The following is a 27,240-nucleotide window of genomic DNA, read 5'->3' as shown; positions in this document are numbered from 1 at the left end:
GTGGTCTAAGGCACTGCATCGCAGTTGCTAGCTGTGCCACTAGAGATTCTGGGTTCGAGTCCAGGCTCTGTTGCAGCCGGCCGCAACCAGGAGACCCATGGGGCGGTGCACAATTGGCCCAGCGTCATCCGGGTTAGGGGAGGTTTTGGCCGGCAGGGATGTCCTTGTCCCATCGTGCACTAGCGACTCCTGTGGCGGGCCGGGAGCAGTGCACGCTGACACGATCGCCAGGTTCACAGTGTTTCCTCCGACACAATGGTTAAGAGGTAATTGTGTCAAGAAGCAGTGCGGCTTGGTTGGGTTGTGTTTCGGAGGACGCACGGCTCTCGACCTTCACCTCTCCCGAGTCCGTACGTTGCAGCGATGAGACAAGACTGTAACTACCAAATGGATACCACGAAATTGGGGAGAAAATGGGTAAAAGTAACAAAATAAATATATATATATATATATTTATCCACAGGTACACCTCCAATTGACTCAAATGATGTCAATTAGCCTATCAGAAGCTTCTAAAGCCATGACATCATTTTCTGGAAATTTCCAAGCTGTTTAAAGGCACAGTCAATTTAGTGTATGTAAACTTCTTACTCACTGGAATTGTGATAGTGAATTATAAGTGAAATAATCTGTCTGTAAACAATTGTTGGAAAAATTACTTGTGTCATGATCAAAGTAGATGTCCTAAACGACTTGCCAAAACTATAGTTTGTTAACAAGATTTTTGTGGAATGGTTGAAAAACGAGTTTTAATGACTCCAACCTAAGTGTATGTAAACTTCCGACCTCAACTGTATAATTTAATCTTTGAGAAATTAAATTAATTGATTGCACACAAATTGGCCATTTTAATGTATAGGATTCATCTAATATTAAATAATGATAGTACCTAACATCCAATTTAGACTAAACTTTTTCTGACAATGAGTAAGACATGAGGAATCCAAATAAGCGGTCAAAATCCCTCCACTGACATCCCACGTCAATCCCATCCCAACAACGAGTACAAAGTATCAGTTCTCTATATCTGACAAGTAGTATGGAGCTGTGGCTCGGAATATTGTTTCTTCATCCTATGTAATGTATTCTCAGTGAAATTTGTGTTATATTTACCTCTGTTCAGAGAAAAAATATATGGGGGATTGGAAGTGATGCAGACAATTACATTGATGGAAGCTACAATCTATCTGCAATATTAAAGCTGATCTACTCCCCCCACCCCGACGGTCAAAGATAAAAGTAAAAAAAATGATGTACTAATAAATCGCATGCATAAGAGATTCTCCATTTAAAATGTTCCAGGCATTTACATATAAACTCCAGTCGTAATTTATCAAAAGTTTTTTTTTGTCAGCAGGCCTGATTTCCCAGATGTGTCATAGTGTTCTATTGTTTCCAGTACTTCCAGTAAAAAAAAACCTGTCTGATTAGAATGAATAATGTCCGACAATCCCTTTTTTAATTCTATGCGCTATACATTTTGCATCACAACACTGAAGTGTTAGTGGCCTCAATTTTTTTTTAATGGGCTGGATCTTTATATTTCCCACTTGTATCCTGTTTCAGTAATAAAGATATCAGACCTTGTTGTGTCTGATAATCTACCATTTGCATAGGGGTGGTTAAAACATGCTAATAACATTCCTGTAAGTATATAATTTTTTTTTGGTATACCTCCATTGGTATGCCAACCAGCCCTGGAGTTTTCCCGGACTTAAAGGCTTTAATTGCATCAAGAACATCCTCGGTAATTTCGCCTTCACATGAGTCTTTCTGTACGGCTGTTAAGTTAACATTTATTAATAGATAAAAATCCATGTATATGCCATTAGCTTTGGTTAGAGGAGATGGAGTAGACTGAAACCGAAACATATGCTTAAAGTACTTCACTTCCTCTTTCAAAATATCATTTGGTGAATCATGGGTGACTGTCATTTGTAACAAGTTTCAGTAAATTCTTTTGGTAGCATTTCTATGTTGAAGATTCAAAAATGATTTCGTACATTTTTCCCCATATTCCATCCAGTATGTTACACTTGATCTTTCTTGAATAAGTTCATCCATGTCTTTTTGTTCTTCATCTAACTTATTCTGAGCCTTTTGGTCTGTCTATTTCCTTTGTTAGTATGGTCTTTGGACCTAAATTGCTTTTGTTTTAGAGATGAGTACTGAATTGCATGGCCTCTAAAGGCACATTTAAGTGTCCCATAACATTAGGTACAGCAAATCCCCTTATTGTATGTCGCAAAAATTCAGTTATAAATTCCTCTGTCCTAGTGAAAACAAGTTATCATCCAATAGGCTTTGATTACATTTCCAATATCCTCGCCCATGTGGAAAATGAGTAATGTATATGCCAATTATCTAATGGTCCGACCACATTCTGTCTCCTATCAACACTTTTTAAAAACTTTTGGTGCCAACGAGAATGACATAAGAAAGAAGTCGACTAGCTTGATTGTTCCTGCACCATGTATATCTCACTAGGTCAGGATATTTAAACCTCCGTATATCCACTAGTTCCAATATATCCATGACATTAATGATTTCCTTAAGATCATGAGGGTGATAGCTTGTAGTGTGACTTCCTTTACAGTCCATTGAGGTATTTAAAACCATATTATAATCTCCCACCATAATAATAGAGTATTATATTGTGTGCAGGGTTGATCATTTATTATATATATTTTCAAAGCGTGGATCATCATTATTTGGTCCATGAAGGTTAATGAGCTATATGTTGGGGTCCAATAACATATTTAAAATCATCCATCTATCTTGCAGATCTGTCTGGACAATTTGCACATTCGGATCAAAATTACTGTTAATTAATATCATCACCCCTTTTGAATTTTCTGTAAACAGTAGATATTATATTTCATCTCTTTGAGCCAGGTAAGTATTGTTATTCTATTATTTGCTAAGCCATTACAAATAACTGGCTAGACGTATTTCACCATTTACCATAATGAGACACAATTTCAAATCTATTTATCGTAATATACACTACCTCATGAGAGCCAGTTTCATCATAGCGCTTGATGGTTTTTGCGACTGCACTTGAAGAAACGTTCAAAGTTCTTGAAATTTTCCGCATTGACTGACCTTCATGTCTTAAAGTAATGATGGACTGTCGTTTCTCTTTGCTTATTTGAGCTGTTCTTGACATAATATGGCGCACTGGGAAAGAAATTCCACGAATGAACTTTTAACAAGGCACACCTGTTCATTGAAATGCATTCCAGGTTACTACCTCATGAAGCTGGTTGAGAGAATGTCAAGAGTGTGCAAAGCTGTCATCAAGGCAAAGGGTGGCTACTTTGAAGAATCTCAAATATAAAATATATTTTTATTTGTTTAACACTTTTTGGGTTACATGATTCCATATGTGTTATTTCAGAGTGTTGATGTCTTCACTATTATTATACAATGTACAAAATAGTAAAAATAAAGAAAACACCTTGAAAGAGTAGGTGTGTCCAAACTTTTGACTGGTACTGTATGTATGTATGTAAGTATATATATATATATATATATATATATATATATATATATATATATATATATATATATATATATATATATAAAATACAGGAAAATCATGTTTTTTACTGCATTGGGCCTGCACTGGGTTCCAGTCTCTTGCTGTTTGACAGACAGTTGATGGACTGAAATTTGCTATCTAGGTTTGAATCCCAGTCAGACTATCCCCTGCCTTCGCTACTATACATTTGTCATGCTACAATGCTAATGTACGTAGGTGCATGTGATGAATGTGAATATAATCTTTTTCCATTTTAGATAAAGTGCACTGTACTTGGATGTGCAAGGCTGTGAGAGACACAGTGGGGAAATTAGGGACAGTTTGTCCAGAATTGTATATCAATGAAACAGGTCAAAAAGATTAAGATTACAAGAGAGCTGTTTACTTTAGAAGGTGCCCAAATCAGCTTTATGGGACACTGTATCATCTGATGTGTCTGAAGTATACAGTGGGGCAAAAAAGTATTTAGTCAGCCACCAATTGTGCAAGTTCTCCCACTTAAAAAGATGAGAGGCCTGTAATTTTCATCATAGGTACACTTCAACTATGACAGACAAAATGAGAATTTTTTTTATTGAATTTATTTGCAAATTATGGTGGAAAATAAGTATTTGGTCACCTACAAACAAGCAAGATTTCTGGCTCTCACAGACCTGTAACAACTTCTTTAAGAGGCTCCTCTGTCCTCCACTCGTACCTGTATTAATGGCACCTGTTTGAACTTGTTATCAGTATAAAAGACACCTGTCCACAACCTCAAACAGTCAAACTCCAAACTCCACTATGGCCAAGACCAAAGAGCTGTCAAAGGACACCAGAAACAAAATTGTAGACCTGCACCAGGCTGGGAAGACTGAATCTGCAATAGGTAAGCAGCTTGGTTTGAAGAAATCAACTGTGGGAGCAATTATTAGGAAATGGAAGACATACAAGACCACTGATAATCTCCCTCGATCTGGGGCTCCACGCAAGATCTCACCCCGTGGGGTCAAAATGATCACAAGAACGGTGAGCAAAAATCCCAGAACCACACCTAGTGAATGACCTGCAGAGAGCTGGGACCAAAGTAACAAAGCCTACCATCAGTAACACACTACGCCGCCAGGGACTCAAATCCTGCAGTGCCAGACATGTCCCCCTGCTTAAGCCAGTACATGTCCAGGCCCGTCTGAAGTTTGCTAGAGAGCATTTGGATGATCCAGAAGAAGATTGGGAGAATGTCATATGGTCAGATGAAACCAAAATATAACTGTTTTTTTGGTATAAACTGGTAAAAACTCAACTCGTCGTGTTTGGAGGACAAAGAATGCTGAGTTGCATCCAAAGAACACCATACCTACTGTGAAGCATGGGGTGGAAACATCATGCTTTGGGGCTGTTTTTCTGCAAAGGGACCAGGACGACTGATCCGTGTAAAGGAAAGAATGAATGGGGCCATGTATCGTGAGATTTTGAGTGAAAACCTCCTTCCATCAGCAAGGGCATTGAAGATGAAACGTGGCTGGGTCTTTCAGCATGACAATGATCCCAAACACACCGCCCGGGCAACGAAGGAGTGGCTTCGTAAGAAGCATTTCAAGGTCCTGGAGTGGCCTAGCCAGTCTCCAGATCTCAACCCCATAGAAAATCTTTGGAGGGAGTTGAAAGTCCGTGTTGCCCAGCAACAGCCCCAAAACATCACTGCTCTAGAGGAGATCTGCATGGAGGAATGGGCCAAAATACCAGCAACAGTGTGTGAAAACCTTGTGAAGACTTACAGAAAACGTTTGACCTCTGTCATTGCCAACAAAGGGTATATAACAAAGTATTGAGAAACTTTTGTTATTAACCAAATACTTATTTTCCACCATAATTTGCAAATAAATTCATAAAAAATCCTACAATGTGATTTTCTGGATTTCTTTTCCTTATTTTGTCTGTCATAGTTGAAGTGTACCTATGATGAAAATTACAGGCCCCGCTCATCTTTTTAAGTGGGAGAACTTGCACAATTGGTGGCTGACTAAATACTTTTTTGACCCACTGTAAATTGTCTGAAGTATAATTCTGTATATGCATGGGTTTATTAAGCCTAACTGCCTAAGATGAAGTAAACCCGATTTGATATTTTCTTTCTTCTAGGACTGATGGAATATCCGCTACCAAGTTTTTTTACAGGTTTATCAATGATTCCGTATCTCTCCCTTTGAAAGGCTTCCCGAGGCAGTTGCCTTAGGACAGCAGTTAAAAGCACCCGGATCCAGATGTGAAGGGACCTCTCAAATGAAGCTTTCACTATGGTCCTTCACCACTTTTACTGTGAGACTGGGGGCGTGCTCGGTCCTCCTTTTCCTGCCGTCTACAATTATCCCCTTTGTCTTGATCACGTTGAGGGAGAGGTTGTTATCAGATCTCTGACCTCGTCCCAATATAGGCTGTCTCATCGTTGTCGGTGATCAGGCTTACCACTGTTGTGTCGTCGGCAAACTTAATGATTTTTATCTTCTTTTATTTCACCTTTATTTAACCAGGTAGGCCAGTTGAGAACAAGTCCTCATTTACAACTGCGACCTGGTCAAGATAAAGCAAAGCAGTACGACAAAATTAAACAACACAGAGTTACACATAACACAATATAAAAAAGCTATGTACAGTGTGTGCAAATGTAGAAGAGTAGGCAATAAATAGGCCATAGAGGAGAAATAATTACAATTTAGCATTAACACTGGAGTGATGGATGTGCAGATGATGATGTGCAAGTAGAGATACTGGGGTGCAAAAGAGCAAGAGGGTAAGTAATAATTTGGAGGTGAGGTAGTTGGGTGTGCTATTTACAGATTGGCGATGTACAGTGATCGGTAAGCTGCTCTGACAGCTGATGCTTAAAGTTAGAGTGGGAGATATAAGACTCCAGCTTAAGTGATTTTAGCAATTCATTCCAGTCATTGGCAGCACAGAACTGGAAGGAAAGGCGGCCAAAGGAAGTGTTGGCTTTGGGGATGACCAGTGAAATATACCTGCTGGAGCGTGTGCTACGGATGGGTGTTGCTATGGTGACCAGTGAGCTGAGATAAGGCGGGGTATTACCTAGCATAGACTTATAGATGACCTGGAGCCAGTGGGTTTGGCAAGAAATATGTAGTGAGTGCTTAGTATATGGGGCTTTGGTAACAAAATGGATGGCACTGTGATACACTACTCAGCAAACTGGATGTAGTCTTGGAGGCTATTTTGTAGATGATATCGCTGAAGTCAAGGATCGGTAGGATAGTCAGTTTTACGAGGGTATGTTTGGCAGCATGAGTGAAGGAGGCTTTGTTGCGAAATAGGACGCCGATTCTAGATTTAATTTTGGATTGGAGATGCTTAATGTGATTCTGGAAGGAGAGGTTACAGTCTAACCAGACACTTAGGTATTTGTAGTTGTCCACATATTCTAAGTTAGAACTGTTCAGAGTAGTGTTGCTAGTCGGACGGGAGGATGTGGGCAGCAATCGGTTGAAGAGTATGCACTTAGTTTTACTTGCATTTAAAAGCAGTTGGAGGCCTCAGAAGGAGTGTTGTATGGCATTGAAGCTTGTTTGGAGGTTTGTTAGCACATTGTCCAAAGAAGGGCTAGATATATACAGAATGGTGTCATCTGCGTAGAGGAGGATCAGAGAATCACCAGCAGCAAGAGCGACATCATTGATATACACGGAGAAAAGAGTCGGCCCGAGAATTAAACCCTGTGGCACCCCAATAGAGATTGCCAAAGGTCCGGACAACAGGCCCTTCGTTTTGACACACTGAACTCTATCTGAGAAGTAGTTGGGGAACCAGGCGAGGAAATCATTTGAGAAGCCAAGGCTATTGAGTCTGCCGATAAGACTGCAGTGATTGACAGAGTCGAAAGCCTTGGCCAGGTCGATGAAGACGGCTGCACAGTACTGTCTTTATCGATGGCGGTTATGATATCATTTAGGATCTTGAGTGTGGCTGAGGTGAACCCATGACCAGCTCGGAAACCAGATTGCATAGTGGAGAAGGTACGGTGGGATTCGAAATGGTTGGTGATCTGTTAACTTGATTTTCGAAAAGCAGGGCAGGATAGATACAGGTCTATAACAGTTTGGGTTAAGAGTGTCTCCCCCTTTGAAGAGGGGGATGACCGCGGCAGCTTTCCAATCTTTGGGGATCTCAGACGATACGAAAGTGAGATTGAACAGGCTAGTAATAGGGGTTGCAACAATTTCAGCGGATCATTTTAGAAAGAGAAGGTCCAGATTGTCTAGCCCAGCTGATTTGTAGGGATCCAGATTTTTTTTATCTCTTTCAGAACATCGGCTGTCTGGATTTGGGTGAAGGAGAAGCGGGGGGGGGGGGGGCTTGTGCAAGTTGCTACAGGGGGTGTTGAGATGTTGGCCGGGGTAGGGGTAGCCAGGTGAAAATCATGGCCAGCCGTAGAAAAGTGCTTATTGAAATTATCAATTATCGTAGATTTATCGGTGGTGACAATGTTTCCTATCCTCAGTGCAGTGGGCAAGTTGGTCAGAATGATATCTAAGAGGGTGCCCATGGTTACGGATTTAGGGTTGTACCTGGTGGGTTCCTTGATAATTTGTGTAAGATTAAGGGGATCTAGCTTAGATTGTAGGACGGCCCGGGGTGTTAAGCATTTCCCAGTTTTTAGGTCACCTAACAGTACGAGCTCTGAAGATAGATGGGGGCAATCAATTCACATATGGTGTCCAGGGCACAGCTGGGGGCTGAAGGTGGTTTATAACAAGCGCCAAGGGTGAGAGACTTGTTTCTGCAAAGGTGGAATTTTTAAAAGTAGAAGCTCGAATTGTTTGGGCACAGACCTGGATAGTATGACAGAACTCTGCAGGCTATCCGTGCAGTAGATTGCAGTAGACTCTGCCCCCTTTGGCAGTTCTATCTTGTTGGAAAATGTTATAGTTAGGGATAGACATTTCAGGATTTTTGGTGGCCTTCCTAAGCCAGGATTCCAACACGGCTAGGACATCCAGGTTGGCAGAATGTGCTAAAGCAGTGAATAAAAAAAAAAATAGGGAGGAGGCTTCTAATGTTAACATGCATAAAACCAAGGCTTTTACGGTTACAGAAGTCCACTAATGAGAGCGCCTGGGGAATAGGAGTGGCGCTAGGCATTGCAGGGCCTGGATTAACCTCTGCATCACCAAAGGAACAGAGGAGAAGTAGGATAAGGTGTACGGCTAAAGGCTATAAGAACTGGTCGTCTAGTGCGTTCGGAACAGAGAGTAAAAGGAGCAGGTTTCTGGGCACGGAAGAATAGATTCAAGGCATAATGTACAGACAAGGGTATGGTAGGATGTGAATACAGTGGAGGTAAACCTAGGCATTGAGTGACGATGAGAGAGGTTTTGTCTCTAGAGATACCATTTAAGCCAGGTGAGCAGGGCTGGAGTCTCTACAGTGAAATAAGACAATAATCACTGACCAAAACAACAATGGACAAGGCATATTGACATTAGGGAGAGGCATGTGTAGCCGAGTGATCATAGGGTCCAGTGAGTAGCTAGGCGAGCTGGAGACACGACGATTCAGACAGCTAGCGGGCCGAGGCTAGCACGTTAGCAGGAGGGCCTTAGGGGGACGTCGCCAATGGCAGAGTCTGTAGAAATGCCCTCGGTCGGTTACGTCGGTAGACCCGTCATGATGGATCGACGGGGCTCCGTGTAGGCAGTAAAAGGGGTCCAGGCCAATTGGCAAAATAGGTATTGTAGCCCAAGAAGTGGCTGATGGACCTCTTCAGCTAGCCGGGAGTTGGGCCTAGCACGAGGCTAGCTCCAGGCTAACTGGTGCTTGCTACTGGACAGAGACGTTAGCCAGGAGTAGCCACTCGGTTAGCAGCTAGCCAGCTGCGATGACCAGGTGTAAAAGGTTCAGAGCTTGCGGTAGGAATCAGGAGATGTGGTTGAGAAAAAAACAGTCTGATATGCTCTGGGTTGAATAGCGCTGTGCAGACTGGCAGGAGTTGACCTTGCTGAGGCTAGCTAATGACCGCTAGCAGTGGCTAACTGACTACTAGCTAGTTAGCTGGCTAGTTTCTGTTCGGGGTTCCGGTTCTATAAAAAATAGCAGGTCCATACCACATTGGGTGAGGCGGGTTGCAGAAGAGTATGTTGAAATTGAGGTTAAAAATATAAAAACTATATACGAAATATATATGAAGAAAAAAAGATGTATACACGACAAAGACAAAGACGTCTGATTGCTACGCCATCTTCGATAAGCAACAATGATGGTGTTGGAGTTGTGTTTGGCCATGCAGTCATGGGTGGACAGGGAGTACAGGAGGGGACTGAGCACGCACCCCTGAGGCCCCCGTGTTGAGGATCAGCGGGGCAGATGTGTTGTTACCTACCCTTAACACCTGGGGGTGCACGTTAGGAAGTCCAGGATCCAGTTGCAGAGGGAGATGTTTAGTACAAGTGTCCTTAGCTTAGGGATGAGCTTTGATGGCACTATGGTGTTGAACGCTGAGCTGTAGTCAATGAATAGCATTCTCACGTAGGTGTTCCTTTTCTCCAGGTGGGAAAGGGCAGTGTGGAGTGCAATAGAGATTGCATCATCCGTGGATCTGTTGGGGCGGTATGCAAATTAGAGTGGGTCTAGTGTTTCTGGGATAATGGTGTTGATGTGAGTCATGACCAGCCTTTCAAAGTACTTCATGGCTACAGACGTGAGTGCTATGGGTCGGTAGTCATTTAGGCAGGTTATCTTGGGGTTCTTGGGCACAACGACAATGGTGGTCTGCTTGAAACATGCTGGTATTACAGACTCGGTCACGGACAGGTTAAAAATATCAGTGAAGACACTTGCCAGTTGGTCAGCGCATGCTCGTAGTACATGTTCTGGTAATCCTAACTGGCCCTGCGGCCTTGTAAATGTTGACCTGTTTCAAGGTCTTACTCACATCGGCTGCGGAGAGCGTGATCATACAGTCATCTGGAAAAGCTGATGCTCTCATGCATGCTTCAGTGTTGCTTGCCTCGAAGCGAGCATAGAAGGCATTTAGCTCGTCTGGTAGGCTCGTGTCACTGGGCAGCTCGCGGATGTGCTTCCCTTTGTAGTCTGTAATAGTTTGCAAGCCCTGCCACATCCGACGAGCGTCAGATCCGGTGTAGTACGATTCAATCTTAGTCCTGTATTGATGCTTTGCCTGTTTGATGGTTCGTCGGAGGGCATAGCGGAATTTCTTATGAGTGTATGGGTTAGAGTCCCGCTCCTTGAAAGCGGCAGTTCTACCCTTTAGCTCAGTGTGGATGTTGCCTGTAATACATGGCTTCTGGATGGGGTATGTACAGTACGTACGGTCACTGTGGGAATGACATCATCGATGCACTTATTGAAGCCAGTTTTCTCATGCTACTGGTCTACTGGTAGGGAAATGGACAGGACATAATGGACTGCAATGGACAGTGGCGGCTCAGATGAGAAACATTTTCAAGGGCTATCCATTTTGAACATGTGCCATTAGGAGGACGAACTGAAACACTATCTGAAGAAGAACATGAACAAACGCCAGAAGGATGAGTGCCGTGAAGGAGCGTGGTGGTCAACCGTGCCTGGAATTGATTTAGCTTATCCCCCCAAAAATATTATTTGGGTTATCTGGTGGATTGTGGAGGTCTGCACACTGAGAAATGTATTGCAATTTAAACTAAGTGTCACGTATGCTCCCTCTCCGGCCTCTAGATCACCAGGCTGCTTGTTATGGCGCACACCTGTCACCATCGCGCACCTGCGCGTCGTCAGACTCACCTGGACTCCATCACTTCCCTGATAACCTTCCCTATATATGTCACTCCCTTTGGTTCCTTCGCTAGGCGTCATTGTTTCTGTTTCAGTTTCATGTCTGTGTGCTGTTAGTTTTTCTTGTTTTGGATTATGTTTATTTTATTAAAACACTCACTCACTGAACTTGCTTCCTGACTCTCAGCACATATTGTTACAGTAAGAATGCATTGAGACACCATCCTGTCATTACCACTAATGGAGGCCATGATGAGAAAAGTTCATGCCTGAAAAATAAGTTCAATGTATATTCTGCCAGTGTGAGGTTCTGAAATTAAAGTGAACCAACGTGAAGCACTAAGGAATGTCATTCTAAATTTGGGATGGATAATTTATCAAATGTATCAATGATATGGAAAGGCGAGGCTTCTAAAGACAGAGCTGTAGCCTAAAATGTGAGGAGAGCCACTAGATTGTAGCTTGGGCTAACCTTTCCCCAATCTCATTCTTATCAAGGTTGGTGTGAAACTGTTGTAACATGTGTTCTCTCTCGTCCCTGTGAAATGTTATTAACATGTTATAAGGTGATCTGTGCCTCTCTGGCTGATAAGATTTCAGCAGCTATCCTGTTTTCTGCTCCTCCAGAGGATGGTGAAACTAATGGCCTGCTAACTCTGGATGAGCTCCCATTTCCCCCTGTAGATACGGATGATGAGTAATGATTGAAGGTTGCTGTCATTGAACAAGAATTGTTAAACAACAGGGTTTTACGTTTTGACTAAGTTGATGTCCCAGGGACAGTGAAAAACATGGGTTAATCCAACCCGATTGTGGTAAGATATGGAAATAATGGTTAACACAGAGATTTATTCACCTCTGAATCTACAGATCCCTTGTGTATGTATTTTTGATACTCACTCCCATTAATAGAAGTATAACCTTTATTATGATTATAGTATTACCATACTAATTGGATTGTACAACCGAGAATGAAGGGCTTGAAATGAAGTGTGTTCTGTGTTCTATTTATGTGCTGTTCTAATAACCAATTTCTGTGTTCATGCAAGTGACTGATTGGACGAATCCTCACTTATCAGTATCTGCAATTTGGCAGTACGCCTAGACCTTGTTTTGAAAATGAAAGATATCTCAGTTTCAAGGTCTCAGCTTAGAGATAAGAAGCCTTGTGAGGTATTGGTCTGCCACATGTTACGAACCAGTATTGGTCGGTCACATGAATGAAGCAAAACGGTAATGATGAATTAATCATGCAAATATAACTTGTCTCTGTATAGCCGTATGGAAGACAATTGCTGGGACTACCCCAGCAGAGCTTCTGACAGTTTGTTGGAACCTCTCCAGCACGCTGAAAATAAACAATTACTAATTTAAGATTGACTTTGAGTGTCCCTGTGTAAGAATTTCCACAACAGCAAATCCAGCTACTTTCCGCAGGTGCTGGAGTTGTAGGCAAACTCATGGAAAACAGAAATGAAAATGCTGCACACTTGTTCCCAGGTTATATTTATTTATGACAACATTTCGACTTCATCAAGAATCCATATCCCAAGTGGAAGGTCTTATATATGACCCGTTTCAGGAAACTAGGCGTATGTCACGGGTCACTACTTTACAGGAGAGGCGTTTGAACGTAAACTTTTTTTTTCAATCAAAATGTTTTTTTGGTTGGCAGAAATGCCTTCTCGAACATGTGAACTTTCATGTACCTTAATGTATGCCATCTGTAAATATGAATAAAATGGTTAAATTAGCATAGTTGTTTAAGCCACAGAAGAAGTTAGCAACCATCCTGCTAGCCATGATTGGCTGAGATAAGTAGTGGGCTGGACATGCTGAGAGATGAGTTTGGATTGGTCTGCCATATAGCACGCTTCTGTCTATTTGAGCTGGCCAATAGGTAATCCTGTCTAACGCAGCTTTTCTTTTATGAATCGTTCTAAAACTTTTAAAAAGACTCGACTATGCAAGTATCCATTTCAGTAGAACATCACTGCAACAAGCAGTTTTATGAACGCTCAACACCGGTTGAATATGGCCGGTGTCAATAAATGTCGGCAAAAAAGCGTCATACAAGGAGAATAGTCTAATCCCATCAAAAAGAGAGCTGGCGCAAGCAAGCACAGCTTACACCTGAAGCATGAGGACTTGCAGCGAGTGGTGAACTTCATCAACAGCTACACAGAGGATAATGCAATAGTATTACCAGGACGCCACCCAGGACACAAACACTTTGGTGGAAAGCTGCTGCCATCCCATGTGACAAAAGCAGCAGTGTGGCGTCTACAAGGAATTGAACACTTGGTATGTAAAGCACAAACAACATGTTTTCATTATTTAACTGACCAACATGACTGGCACTACTTTTATTGATCTCACATTATTTCTGTATTTTCCAGAGGTACGTGTAGTCGGGCTGTGTGATCATTTTAACTTCCAGTTTCCAAGATGATGTTTCTGTATGCAGTGCTGCTGCTCTGCACATTTGTAGGTAAGTGAAACCTGTAATGATGCATTACAAAATTGTATCACGTTTTACATTTTCTTTTCATTATCTTATCTTAATGTTCTTTTGTTGTTTGCAGGTGCACTATCCTTCTGACCCTATGCAGCCAGGTCCCATCTACTTTTTAACTCCTCGCAAGTGTGGCTTGTTTGGTGTCTGCTGTGAAGAAATACCACAACAAGTCAACTACTTGACTGATGAAGGCATGTCATCCAGCAAAGGCAGCAGCGCAGTCATCAACTACATGCACCATTTCTTCTCCAACTACGGAGTTGGGGAAACACGTGTGGACCTGAATTGTGATAGCTGCAGTGGCCAAAACAAGAACAAGTTTTTGCTCTGGTATTGTGCCTGGCGGACCATGCACAAGCTCCACCACAGTCTGGACCTTCACTTCCTGATCACAGGCCACACCAAGTTTGCCTCCGACTGGTGCTTCAGCCTCATCAAGCAGCACTTCAGAAAGACCAGAGTGAACACTTTGTCTGAGATTGCTGGTGTTGTGAAGGACAGCACTGTGACGGGTCAACATCTCACAGCTGGTTTTGTGACATACGACACAGACTCACTAAACACAAATGCTTTGTTTGTAAGTTATGTCTGAGTGTTGGAGTGTGCCCCTGGCTATTCGTCAATAAAAATAAATAAAAACAATTGGGTCGTCTGGTTTAAGGATTTAGAAATTATTTTTTACTTACTTTTGATTCTTACATCAGTATTTATATTTTTGGCAACTTTTACTTCACTACATTCCGAAAGAAAATTATGTACTTTTAACTACATACATTTTCCCTGACACCCAAAAGTACTCGTTACATTTTGACAGGAAAATTGTCCCATTCACAAATGTATCAAGAGAACATCCCTGGTCATCCCTACTGCATTTGATCTCACTAAACACATGCTTCGTTTGTAAATGTCTGAGGGTTGGAGTGTGCCCCTGGCTATCCGCCAATAGAACATTTAAAAAACAATTTGGTTCATCTGGTTTAATATAAGGAATTTGAAATGATTTAAACTTTTACTTTTGATACTTAAGTATTTTTAAAACCAAATACTTTTACTCAAGTAGTATTTTACTGGGTGACACTTTTACTTCAGTCATTTTCTATTGAGGTATCTTTACATCTGGACACTTTCTGTTTACCTGGAAAGTTTCATCATTGTAGACTACTACCACTTTTAGTCTTAATCTTTACTACACTACTCACTGTTTAGCACATGACCTCATATGTGAATCCTTAAAGAGATGGGTGGGGCTGCCTTAAGAGGGTGTGAACAATGCTGAATGGGTGTAGACAAAGGAGAGCTCTTCACTAGATACCAAAATATTCAAAAGCCCTTTTCTCAAAAGTGAGTTTACAAGTTTATCGACATTCAAAGCAGAATTACTTTCCCATTGTTCCTCAACTGTAGTGTATGATATAACCTTTTCTAGCTCTGAGTCTGTTATCAAATGTAAAAAAACACCATTTAACATTTTGCTACATAAGACCGAATCCATGTAAAGACTGATCTTTTTTATAATCTGCTAAGCCATTAGAATTATAACTGGCTATACTTATTTCACCCCTTACCGTAACTAGATACTATTCTCAGTCTAAATTGACCATAATTAGTGCTTGTAAATTTACTGTGGTAAGAGGTATTATGACGGTAAACATTCGAGACTTCAAATGTCTGATGTTTAGAATTCAAGAAACAGGTTCTAGTAATATTTGTTTTATTCCCTTGTCTGTTTGCCTGTGAGCCAGTGCCACAGATGTTAGAAAATGTGGTCAAGATATGTGTGTAGTAAATCTGAGTAGGTTGATGTGTATGATATTGGATGTGATTTAGTGAGTGGGCGTGATGTCTGGATAAGAGTAAGACTACAACATGTAATGTCTAAATAAATAATAACCCAGCCAATTTGCATGGTTGTAACGGCTGATTTCCTCCTCTTCGTCTGAAGAGGAGGTGTAGGGATCGGACCAAGACGCAGAGTGGAAAGTGTCCATGTTTTATTAACAAAATAACCTGAACACTAACAAAACAAAATAACAAAGAGAGTCTAACCGAAACAGTCCCGTGTGGCACGAACACTGACACGAAATACAATCACCCACAAAAACCCAACACCAAACAGGCTACCTTAATATGGTTCTCAATCAGGGACAACGATTGACAGCTGCCTCTGATTGAGAACCATATCAGGTCAAACACAGAAATAGACTAACCAGACACAAAACATAGAATGCCCACCCAACTCATGTCCTGACCCACTAAAACAAACAATTAACACAATAACTAGGGTCAGAACGTGACAATGGTTGAGTGTCTATGTGTGTCACATGAAGTGAGTATAGCCTTAATATTCAGGAGGATAATTGTAATCCACATCGTATCACCATCATATTTCTATTATAGTTTTAATTGAAAAACACATCCCAGCATTTCCATAGCAATTGAAATTTCACATGATTATGAAATTGCTATAGAGACTGCTTTACTACAGTACAAATGTATCCCTTACAATATGTTATTATTCCCCATCCTACCTGTTCTGATATCTTCCCATTGCTTGTTGTAAACATAGACAAACATGTAGACAAAGACATACAAAAGATAGACAAAAGAAAACATTAAATGATAGAAAAGTTCTCAACAATAGAGAGAGGAGAGGAGAGAGAGGGAGATAAGTGAAGAGAAAGAGAGCGTGAGAGAAGAGCGATCAAGTGTGTGTGTGTGTGTGTGTGTGTGTGTGTGTGTGTGTGTGTGTGTGTGTGTGTGTGTGTGTGTGTGTGTGTGTGTGTGTGTGTGTGTGTGTGTGTGTGTGTGTGTGTGTGTGTGTGTGTGTGTGTATGTATGTGTAAGCGAGCGTGTAATTGGGTGCGTGTGTACGCATATCAACTTCATAGTGTTCAGATATTTATTTTCAAGGACATTAAAGAACCCCCCCCACACATTGTTAAAGGGATAGTTTACTAAATTGAATTTGGGTTTTCTAACCCTGTAAACTTTCTATGGACCGGCTATGACAGCAGCCCATGCTTTGGTTTTGTTTATCTGGCTACTGTTTCAAATTAAAACTTTCTTGCATTTTTTGTAATTTTTGAGGTGGAGCGACCCATATGGCTCTGAGGTCAGGCTGGTCCATTTGTTGAGGCTGGTCTGAAAGGTTTTTAAAGTGTCAAGTGATTCTTAACCAAGGAATCATGCCTTAATTATATCCTGTTATTCATTGAGATTGATTACTCTTTCACATAAACATTTCCAATATGAGAAAGTACTGGATGTACTTTTCCAACCCCACTTTGCAATGTTATATTCTTCAATGGAAGCTTCTTTAACATCCGATATGTGCAGTGCAGTGTCCCTCAGGGCAGTTGCCTCGGGCCGTTACGCTTCTCTATTTTTACAAATGATGATAGGAAAAAATACATTTCTGTCCTACTAATGCTGTGTTTTTATGGTCTCCCCTCTAGCTCCCTACAGTTAGACTGGGCGTATGGTCAAGGAAAATGGGTTTTTCCAGAGATAGCTTGAGCTGACAATGACTTGGTGATAAACTCCTAAAGCCGGCATTCCATAGACAAAATGTGGTGTGTGTGACCCAAGATAGAGATAGCCTGGAAGAGTTTCGAACAATCCCTCATTGTTCTAATCATCCTGGCATCTGGGAAACTAAGCCGGGGTCAGGTTGAAACGGCACCGGGTTTGGATGACCACAGGATGACTTATGATGCCCCAATCTGCATAGGAGGGGTGGAACCAGCAATGACTAAGCATCTTTCATGTCAGCTATATAACAACTCTGCATTGTCTGTAAGGGTTAGGCTGCTCAGCCCAACAGTCTTATTGCAATAATTTATCAATATTAAATGAAGATGATTGTTTGAAGAAATTACAAAGTCTCTCTCAGTATGAATTTCCACGACAGGCTCTACAGAGGGTAGTGCGTACGGCCCAGTATATCACTGGGGGAAAGCTTCCTGCCATTCAGGACCTATATACTAGGCGGTGTCAGAGGAAGGCCCAAAAAATTATCAAAGACTCCAGTCACCCAAATCATAGACTGTTTTCTCTGCTACCGCACGGCAAGCCGTACTGGAGTGCCAGTCTAGGTCCAAAAGGCTTCTTAACAGCTTCTACCCCCAAGCTACAAGACTGCTGAACAATTAATCAAATGGGGCCCACCTACTTACTGTTTATTATCTATGCATAGTCACTTTACCCCTACCTACATGTACAAATGACCTTGACCAACCTGTACCCCCGCACATTGGTACCGGCACCCCCCTGTATATAGCTTTGTTAATATGTAATTACATTTTTTACTTTAGTTTATTTAGTAAATATTTTCTTAACTCTATTTCTTGAACTGCATTGTTGGTTAAGGGCTTGTAAGTAAGCATTTCATGGTAAGGTCTACACTTGTTGTATTCGGTGAATGTGACAAATAACATTTGATTAGATTTTTTATTTGTTTATTTCTATGTCTTGAGGTGGCTCAATGGCTATACCGAATCAATTGTCATATAAGAACAATGTAGTTACATAGGATATGCTTGTAATTATCATGTGCAGTGCCTTCAGAAAGTATTCACACCCGTTGCCTTTTCCCACATTTTGTTGTGTTACAAGGTGGGATTATAATTGATTTAATTGTTATTTTTTCTCAACGATCTACACAAAATACTCTAATGTCAATTTGAGTCTTTCTGGGTAAGTCTAAGATCTTTGCACAACTGGATTGTATAACATTTGTACATTATTCTTCTTAAAATTCTTCAAGCTCTGTCAAGTTGGTTGTTGATTCTTGCTAGACAGCCATTTTCAAGACTTGCCATATACTTTGAAGCCGATTTAAGTCAAAACTGTAACTAGGCCACTCAGGAACGATCAATGTCTTGGTAAGAAACTCCTGTATTTGTCTCCCATTGTCTGTTGGAAAGCAAACTGAACCAGATATTCCTTTACGATTTGGCCTAAGATTAGCTCTATTACGTTTCTTTTTATCAAAAGAAAACCCCTCCCTAGTCTTTGCCGATGACAAGCATACCCATAACATGATGCAGCCACCACCATACTTGAAAATATGGAGCGTTGTACTCTGTAATGTGTTGGTTTGGATTTTCCCCGAACATAACACTTTGTATTTAGGACATAAAGTTAATTTGTTTGCCACATTTTTATCAGTTTTACTTTAGTGCCTTATTAAAAACAGGATGCATGCTTTGAAATAATTTGATTTTGTACAGGCTTTCTTCCTTACACTCTGTCATTTAGGTTAGTATTGAGTAACTACAATGTTGTTGATCCATCCTCAGTTTTCTCACAGCCATTAAACTCTCTACCTGTTTTAAAGTCACTATTGGCCTCATGGTGAAATCCCTGAGCGGTTTACTTCCTCTCCGGCAACTGACTTAGGAAGGACACCTGTATCTTTGTAGTGACTGGGTGAATTAATAGACCATCCACAGTGAAATTAATAACTTCACCATGCTCAAAGGGATATTCAATGTCTGCTTTTTTTTACCAATGCTAAAACAGGAAAGGGCCTTCCCCAAACTGTTGCCACAAAGTTGGAAGCACAAATTAATCTAGAATGTTCTATGCTGTACCGTTAAGAGTTCCCTTCATTGGAACTAAGGGGCCTAGCCCGAACCAGGAAAAACAGCCCCAGACCATTATAGTTGGCAAATCCATTCGGGCAGGTAGCGTTCTCCTGGTATCCGCCAAACCCAGATTCGTTCTTCGGACTGTCAGATGGCTTACCGCCCCAATAGGTCCACAGACGACACAATCGCAATCACACTGCACACTGCCCTAACCCATCTGGACAAGAGGAAAACCTATGTAAGAATGCTGTTCATCGACTACAGCTCAGCATTTAACACCATAGTACCCTCCATACTCATCATTAAGCTCGAGACCCTGGGTCTTGACCCCGCCCTGTGCAACTGGGTCCTGGACTTTGACGGGCTGCCCCCAGGTGGTGAGGGGAGAAAACAACATCTCCACCCCTCTGATCCTCAACACTGGGGCCCCATCACTCCAGAGAATGCGTTTCCACTGCTCCAGAGTCCAATGGCGGCAAACTTTACACCTCTCCAGCCAATGCTTGGCATTGCGCATGGTGACCTTAGGCTTGTGTGCGGCTGCTAGGCCATGGAAACCTATTTCGTGAAACTCTCGACGAACAGCTCTTATGCTGATGCAGTTTGGAACTCTGTAGTGAGTGTTGCAATCGAGGACAGATGATTTGTGAGCTTGTGTGGCCTACCACTAAGAGCACTTACAGTTGACCGAGGCAGCTCTAATATGGCAGAAATTTGACGAACTGACTTGTTGGAAAGGTGGCATCCTATGACGGTGATACATTGAAAGTCACTGAGCTCTTCAGTAAGGCCATTCTACTGCTAATGTTTGTCTATGGAGATTGCATGTCTGTGTGCTTGATTTTATACACCTGTCTTAAACTGGTTTGTCTGAAATAGCCAAATCAACTAATTTGAAGGGATGTCCACATACTTTTGTGTATGTGACTCACCACCTGGATTCGGTCTTATGTAGCAAAACATGAAATGGTGTTTTTTACGTTGGATAAAAGTAGAGACTCAGCGCTACAAAATGGTATATCATACACTGCATTTGAGGAACAACGGGAAAGTAATTCTGCTATGAAAGTTGATCAACTTGTAAACTCACTTTTGATAAAATTGCCTTTGAATGTTTTGGTATCCAATGAAGAGCTCTTCTTTGTCTACACCCATTCAGCATCGTTCACACCCTCTTAAGCTTTAGCCCCACCCATCTCATTTCACTCTTGGAGCGTACACTTTACGCTCTGACCGATGATTTGTTTACCTCTGGATAAAATGAAAACAGCCTAACCAGCTCTACTGGCAACAATTTAATTACACTTTTTCGCAGATGTTTACTGACACCGGCCATATTCAACAGGTGGTGTACACACTTCACGTAACGTTAGCTAACGAGCCAGCCAGCTAACGTTAGCTAGTTAAACAACAATGAACAAAGTGCCAACAATGAACAAAGTGCCAACAATGCCTAACATTAGGCTCTAACTAGAATTGCAAATGGCTCTGGGAAACAAATAATAACGTCAGCTAGGGAGCCAGCCAGCTAACATTAGATAGCCTGCTAACAATTTGCAGATGTAATCCGGAGACAGGTGTTTTCTCCATCTCTTTTGCTATCATACTCTAATTCCACTAATTTCAAAACTCGATCCTCCAGAAAGTGGAGAACAACACTTATGCAGCTCAACTACACAATACATGTTTTTTTCAAAAGCCACGTTCGACAGGATTACCAACACAGATTTACCAGCTCAAATAGACAGCAGCCTTCAATATGACAGACCAATCCTCTCTCCTCTCTCGGCATCTCCAGCCCACTCAGCCAATCATGGCTAGGGGGAAGGTTGCCAACTTTTTCTGTAGCTTAACCAACAAGGCTTGTAATTTAACAATTTAATTCAAATTTACAGATGGCATACAAGTTTGTTTTTAAGGCACATGAAAGTTGTGATGGACATTCGAACGACTCTCCTGTGAAGTCGTGACTTGCGACATATGCCTAGTTTCATGAATCGGGTCACATATATAGTGTATATTTTACTCTATTTGAGCGGATTGCCACATCCCTAAAATAGCCGTGTAACATTTTCCCAAAATGTTATTGTGGGAAAAACAAAGTGAACGCTGCTTTCTCTTGGCCAGAGTTCAGATTATGACACTGTTAAAGCTGCTATCCTTCAGGCTTATGAGTTGGTCTCAGAGGCATACAGACAACAGTTCCGTAAATTACAAAAGATAGAATCAAAAAGCCATGCTGAGTTTGCAAGGGAACAAACATTTCTTTTTGATCTGTGGTGTGGTTCTCAATAGCTCAAGGACGTTGAGGATTTAAAGACACTCATACTTCGAGAAGTAAAAAAAAAGGATCTCACTCTTGAAAAAGCTGCAGCTCTGGCAGATGAGTTTGTGATGGCACATAAAACTTCCTTCACAAACAATGCACCCATTAGTTATCCCTATGCAAGAAGCAATTCAGAGAAGTCACATCCAAAGATTTCGGTCCTTTTCTACAGTGCCCAAAGAAAGATCGACAGAACAGTTTTTTTGTATATGCCAGTTTGTCATTATTACCGTGAGAAATGACACATTGTCTCTGTGTCCTAAGTTGCAAAAAAATGATGTTTCTTCTTGTGGGAGCCCTTAAGTCTCTGGTTGGAACTGGCATATCTCCTAAACAAGATTTTGGATCAGATGTGTATTAACCCTTTGTTTCAGACAGGTTCGTGTCTATGCAGAGTGGTGACGCTGTTAAGCAACTAGTGAAGATACTGAGAGACACTGGTGCAGCCTTTAATTTTGGAGGGACTTTTGCTGTTGGGGCAGCCCGTTGTTGTCTGAGACACTTCAGCAACTGGTTACAGTGTGTTAATACAAGGCATGGAGATCGGTTGCGTGGAAGTTCCTTTGTATAATGTGGAACTCAAGTCTGATCTTGTTTCTGGATCTGTTGTCATTGGAGTGATTCCTAGCCTACCAATGAAGGGGCTCATTCATTTTGGAAAATTATTTGGCTGGAGGGAAGGTCGTGCCACATCCTGTAGTTTGTAAGGAACCCTGAGTAGAGGAACCTAATGGGTTATCAGAAAAGTACCCTAGAGTGTTCCCAATGTGTGCCGTGGTTGATCTGTCTGAGACGTTTATGGGTGATCCTGATTTCACAATTTATTTTGACGGCACATTTTGCCATTTTGGAGATGAGTTCTGTTTTGGTTGGGCTCGTTCCAAGGATAAGAGTTATAAAAATGTACGTGATTTTACATCTTTTCAGAACTTCAGTTTTAGGCAGCTATAGAAAGACTAACAAATAGAAAAAAAAGTCGAAAGGTATTGTCAAGAAAAAATGGTGTGTATATTTACAAAAAATAAGGTGGCTGTTCTGCCTGGCATTTAAGTGTCGACAGCCAGTAGACACAATGTTAATAAATTGGAGGAGGCGACGTATTTAAATAGCGACGCATTTAAGTTGATCATGTTGTGAGATGGATGTTATTTTCTGTTGGTTGTGAGCAAACTTTTCCAACAAAAATATAGGATATATTTGTTGTCTTAAGGGGGAAAATGTTACAGGCTTCGATTTTTCCATATATAATTTGAGGTTGGACGTTAGGTATCACCTCGTTTGTCAATTGGCGTCATCTCGTTAGTTGGAAGGTGTTTCACCAGTGCTGATCCAGGTGATATTTAAGAGTGGCTGGCCCAGTGCTCCAGTTGTCTTGAGAGATGTTGAGGGTTAACACCTTTAGTTGGCCATCCCTATTTGAGTTCTAGACAAACAATCCTTTATCTGATCATCCCTGTTTATGTTGTTTTTCTTCACTTTTTGTATTTCTTCCTTTTTTTAAAGTTTGGTGTGGGTTTTTCTTTTGTTTGACTCTTCTTGGGCAAATTTAGTGGGTGGTCATGGTGGGGGTCTTTTAGGTCCCAGTTGTTGTTGCTAGTCAACTTTCAATTGACACCCCTATGAGTGGGATCAGTTGTGGAACCGTTCAACTAATCTTCAAACCATCGAATTCTACTACTATCATCACCCAACTGAGAACCATCGATACAGCTGGGCGGCAGTTTGTGTGCAAAGTATATGATTACTGTGAGAGTAGTTTCTAAATGTACCAAAGTATTATGTCTCTGCCCCTCTCTATCTCCTTTGTAACAACCCCCCCATATTGTCAGTATGCTAAGGCCTGTTTTAATGTATTACCTGTGTTACTGTAACGTCCTGACCAGAGTTCTTATGTGTTTTGCTTGTTTAGTGTTGGTCAGGACGTGAGCTGGGTGGGAATTCTATGTTGTGTGTCTAGTTCGTCTGTTTCTGTGTTCAGCCTAATATGGTTCTCAATCAGAGACAGCTGTCAATCGTTGTCCCTGATTGAGAATCATATATAGGTGGCTTGTTTTGTGTTGGGGATTGTGGGTGGTTGTTTCCTGTCTTTGTGTTTTGTCTGCACCAGCTAGGACTGTGACGGTTAGTTTGTTTTGTCATTTTGTATAGTGTCTTGTTTTGTGTTAATTAAATCATGGAAAATTACCACGCTGCACATTGGTCCTCAGATCCTTCTCTCTCATCTGAGGAGGAGGACGACTTAGACTGCCGTTACAGTTACCATTTAGTTATTTAGTAAATAATTAATTAAACCAATTTGTGTAGTACTGAATCAAGTAAGGCTGGGGTTTTTGTAAATGCAGGAGGTTACGACTGTTCAGAATGATATGATATGAGGTTATAATTAATAGGTTGACTATTTTATGGATGTGATAGGTAAAGACCTTTAGACTTTAATTCGGGAGATGGTAACTCTTTAAACAATGGCTCTCGTGCTGCCCCAAATCCTAATGAGTTAATTGTTACATGATTAATTTAATCGGGTAACAATTAAACATAGTGTCACGATCGTGTGTAGAATTAACGGGCCAAGGCACAGCGTGCGTAGAGTTCCACACGTTTAATTAAAGAAACTCACCAAAACAATACAGAACAAACGAAACATGAAGTCAAATGCAGTGCTCACAGGCAACTACACGCAAACAAACAAGATCCCACAAAAACCCAGTGGGAAAAGGCTGCCTAAATATGATCCCCAATCAGAGACAACGAAAAACAGCTGCCTCTGATTGGGAACCATACCAGGCCAACATAGATATATAATCACCTAGATAACCCACCCTAGTCACACCCCGACCTAACCAACATAGAGAATAAAAGGCTCTCTAAGGTCAGGGCGTGACACATAGTTAGTTGACTAAATAAATAACAGTCATCAGATGAATGAAAGTAAAGTCACGACAGTAGCCAGTATGTAAAACAATCGCTTAAAAAAAAAATACATAAGTGAACCCTTTCATCAAAATAGCCGCTATCCACTAACACTACAACTACTGCCCATGCACACATTCTTATTCTGAAAACTGGAAAGAATCTACCTGTGTAGTCTACCTGCTATTAATTATAGTCACCCAAACCATTCTGCAATTTCATCTGACTCCGCTGATAAAGCTATGTTGACACTCTTCTTTTAATACTGCAATGTGGTTTCGATTGAGTCGCGTCCCTAAGACTTATTGGGATAGGGTGCCAAGAACCATCCCACACAAAAGCACATTGATGAATGCCAAGGTAGAATAGGGAGCCACATATGACATGCCTTTGTCAAACAAGATGAAAAATGGAGAAGAACTCAATGGTAGGTCATTACTCCTTATATGATATGCTATTTATCTAACGGAGTCACATTTTCTCCTCTGATGTACTGGCTTCCTAACTCTAAAGACCCTCTATTAGCTTGACTTTAGTTGTCTAAGCATTGAGAGGAGCAAGTTATTCATGCTCTATTTTCAAATCAAATGGGAGACAGTCGGACAGAACATTCTCCGTTTTAAAGGCCCAGGGAACGTTCTAAATTGGTTTGATTTCTACTGACCCTCTGCAGTCTACTGCATTATTTTTTCCCTTCGTGCCACTGAGTGTAGAGAAAGACGGAAAAACGAAACCTGGCACTGATTCGATTCAACTTTAAAAATTGCTGTGTGGGGGGGGGGGGGGGGGGGGGGGGGAGAGCAATAGAGATACAGCATGTGTGTGCGCACGAGCGTGTGTGTCAGAGATAACGAGATCTGTCTCTGTCACTACTGTAAATCCCAGAGGTAGAAACATCTCTGTACACACAAAGGAACTGCATTGTGGGATGAGTAATCTCGGATCTACATATGTAATTGGTTTCTGTGGTGGAGGCAGTCATTGTGAATGATGTTTGGCGTCCTTGGGGTCTTGGCTGCTGTTGCTATTAGTGAGATAGTAAACCAAAGTGGAAGCCTTGAATTACAATGTCTTTGAGGTGCATCACTGATTTACAGCCTGCATGTGTTTGCTAATACGGGCATGCAGCGGCCCACCAAAAACCCCAGGCAGGCTGACATTTGAACACAAGCCATATCAGCTATTGTGAATGTAGATAATTGCTGTGTTTTTGTTTATTCTGCAGTGGGTAGGGGGGTGTAGAAGCATTTATTTGATGAAATTCATGTTTAATATTTCAATTAAATGTTATGGGCAAATTGTAGAATCGACATAATAGAAATTATGCCTCTAGTTCTGATGCTATACAACCAGGGGTCAAACTCATTCTACAAAAAATCTGAGCTGTGGAATATCACAAAATACGAATGCTGCAAAAAGGCACCATTTCACTTGAATCAAAATGAGTTATTAGTAAACATGCACATACTGTTTGTATGCAGATTTCAGAATATTTACATGAACATCTGTAGCCAATTGGATGGAAACCTAGCTACTGACAAGGATTTTATGCTGGGTGTTGAGATGCGTTAGCCTTCTTACTGTAACCAGAGAGAGAGAGAGAGAGCGTGAGCGAGAGAGAGTACTCTAGCACAACTGATTCAACTGGTCAACTAATCACCAAGATGAATTAGGTGTGCTTGTACTGTAACATAAAATAAGTGGAATGGCTGTGGCACTGAAGGAGACATTTTGGGAAAATGGCAGCATGACATATACAGGTGCTCTTTACTCCAATTCTCTCAACATGTGACTGACCTTGTCTCTCTGCTGTGTGTTTGGCAGGGCCGGCATCGAAGATCGTCTCCCCCAAGCAGGACTGTGAGGAGCGCCAGAAGGACAAACTGGGCACCGACAAGGGCAGCGAGAGCGGCACCTCCCTCAACGAACTCTCCACCTCCAGCTCCGAGACCCACTCTGAGGCCACCTCGCCCCAGGACGGTCCCAACTTGGGTGGGGGAGGCGGCGGGGGATCCATGGCCCCCTGCGGAGCCCTCCAGTCTGTCTCTCGGCAGCCGAGCACCCTCACCCTTGGGCGGCCCTCCAAGAAGGGCTCGTCAGTGCAGTGGATGCAGCTGCCAGATAGGCGACGCAACAGCGAGCTCTTCCAGTCGCTGATGGGGCGTGAGGGCGGCCTGAGCAGGAAGAAGAACACGGAGAGACCCAGCGCAGAGGAAGAGATGAAGCAGTGCATACAGGACTTTAACAACATCAAAATCCCACAGGCTTTCCCCGAGCGCAAGCGGCAGTGGCAGTCCGAACTACTCCAAAAGTATGGTCTATAGGGACCCTTTTCTATCACCATGCCACATGCAGTAGTCATTTTAATTTGGATTCCCTCCATTTGGCTGGTTTTAAGTGCTATGATTCGATCTAAAATGTCTTCCAGTTCAAATGAAGTTAAAAGGATCATCAACAAACTGTTTTTGTGAGGGGAGGCACAAGGTTAGTAAGCACATGCATTTCTGGGGCATATGTTAAAAGAAGCACAGCAGATCTCCCCTTTACCAGTATGTTGTCTCTTCAGTTCTAGATTGCATTGCAGATTACG

General features: G+C 41.7%; 1 protein-coding gene across 3 annotated transcripts in view; it reads left to right on the top strand.

The window, feature by feature from the left end:
- LOC120061981 (BTB/POZ domain-containing protein KCTD8-like) overlaps nucleotides 1-26,974 on the top strand; it is a 59,221-nt gene extending 32,247 nt beyond the window's left edge. Inside the window, exons 2-3 of one of the 3 annotated variants that reach the window (XM_039011768.1) lie at nucleotides 26,475-26,642; nucleotides 26,682-26,974. In XM_039011768.1, the coding sequence (XP_038867696.1) occupies nucleotides 26,475-26,642; nucleotides 26,682-26,974 (461 nt within the window). Of the gene's footprint in view, nucleotides 1-26,474 lie in introns of all 3 variants that reach the window. The other 2 variants (XM_039011766.1, XM_039011767.1) reach the window with 2 other exon arrangements.
- The last annotated feature ends 266 nt before the right edge of the window (nucleotides 26,975-27,240 follow it).

This window comes from Salvelinus namaycush, chromosome 17, assembly GCF_016432855.1.
Source record: "Salvelinus namaycush isolate Seneca chromosome 17, SaNama_1.0, whole genome shotgun sequence".
In the NCBI taxonomy this organism is placed as follows: Eukaryota; Metazoa; Chordata; class Actinopteri; order Salmoniformes; family Salmonidae; genus Salvelinus; species Salvelinus namaycush.
This window is presented reverse-complemented; position numbering and strand designations above follow the sequence as displayed.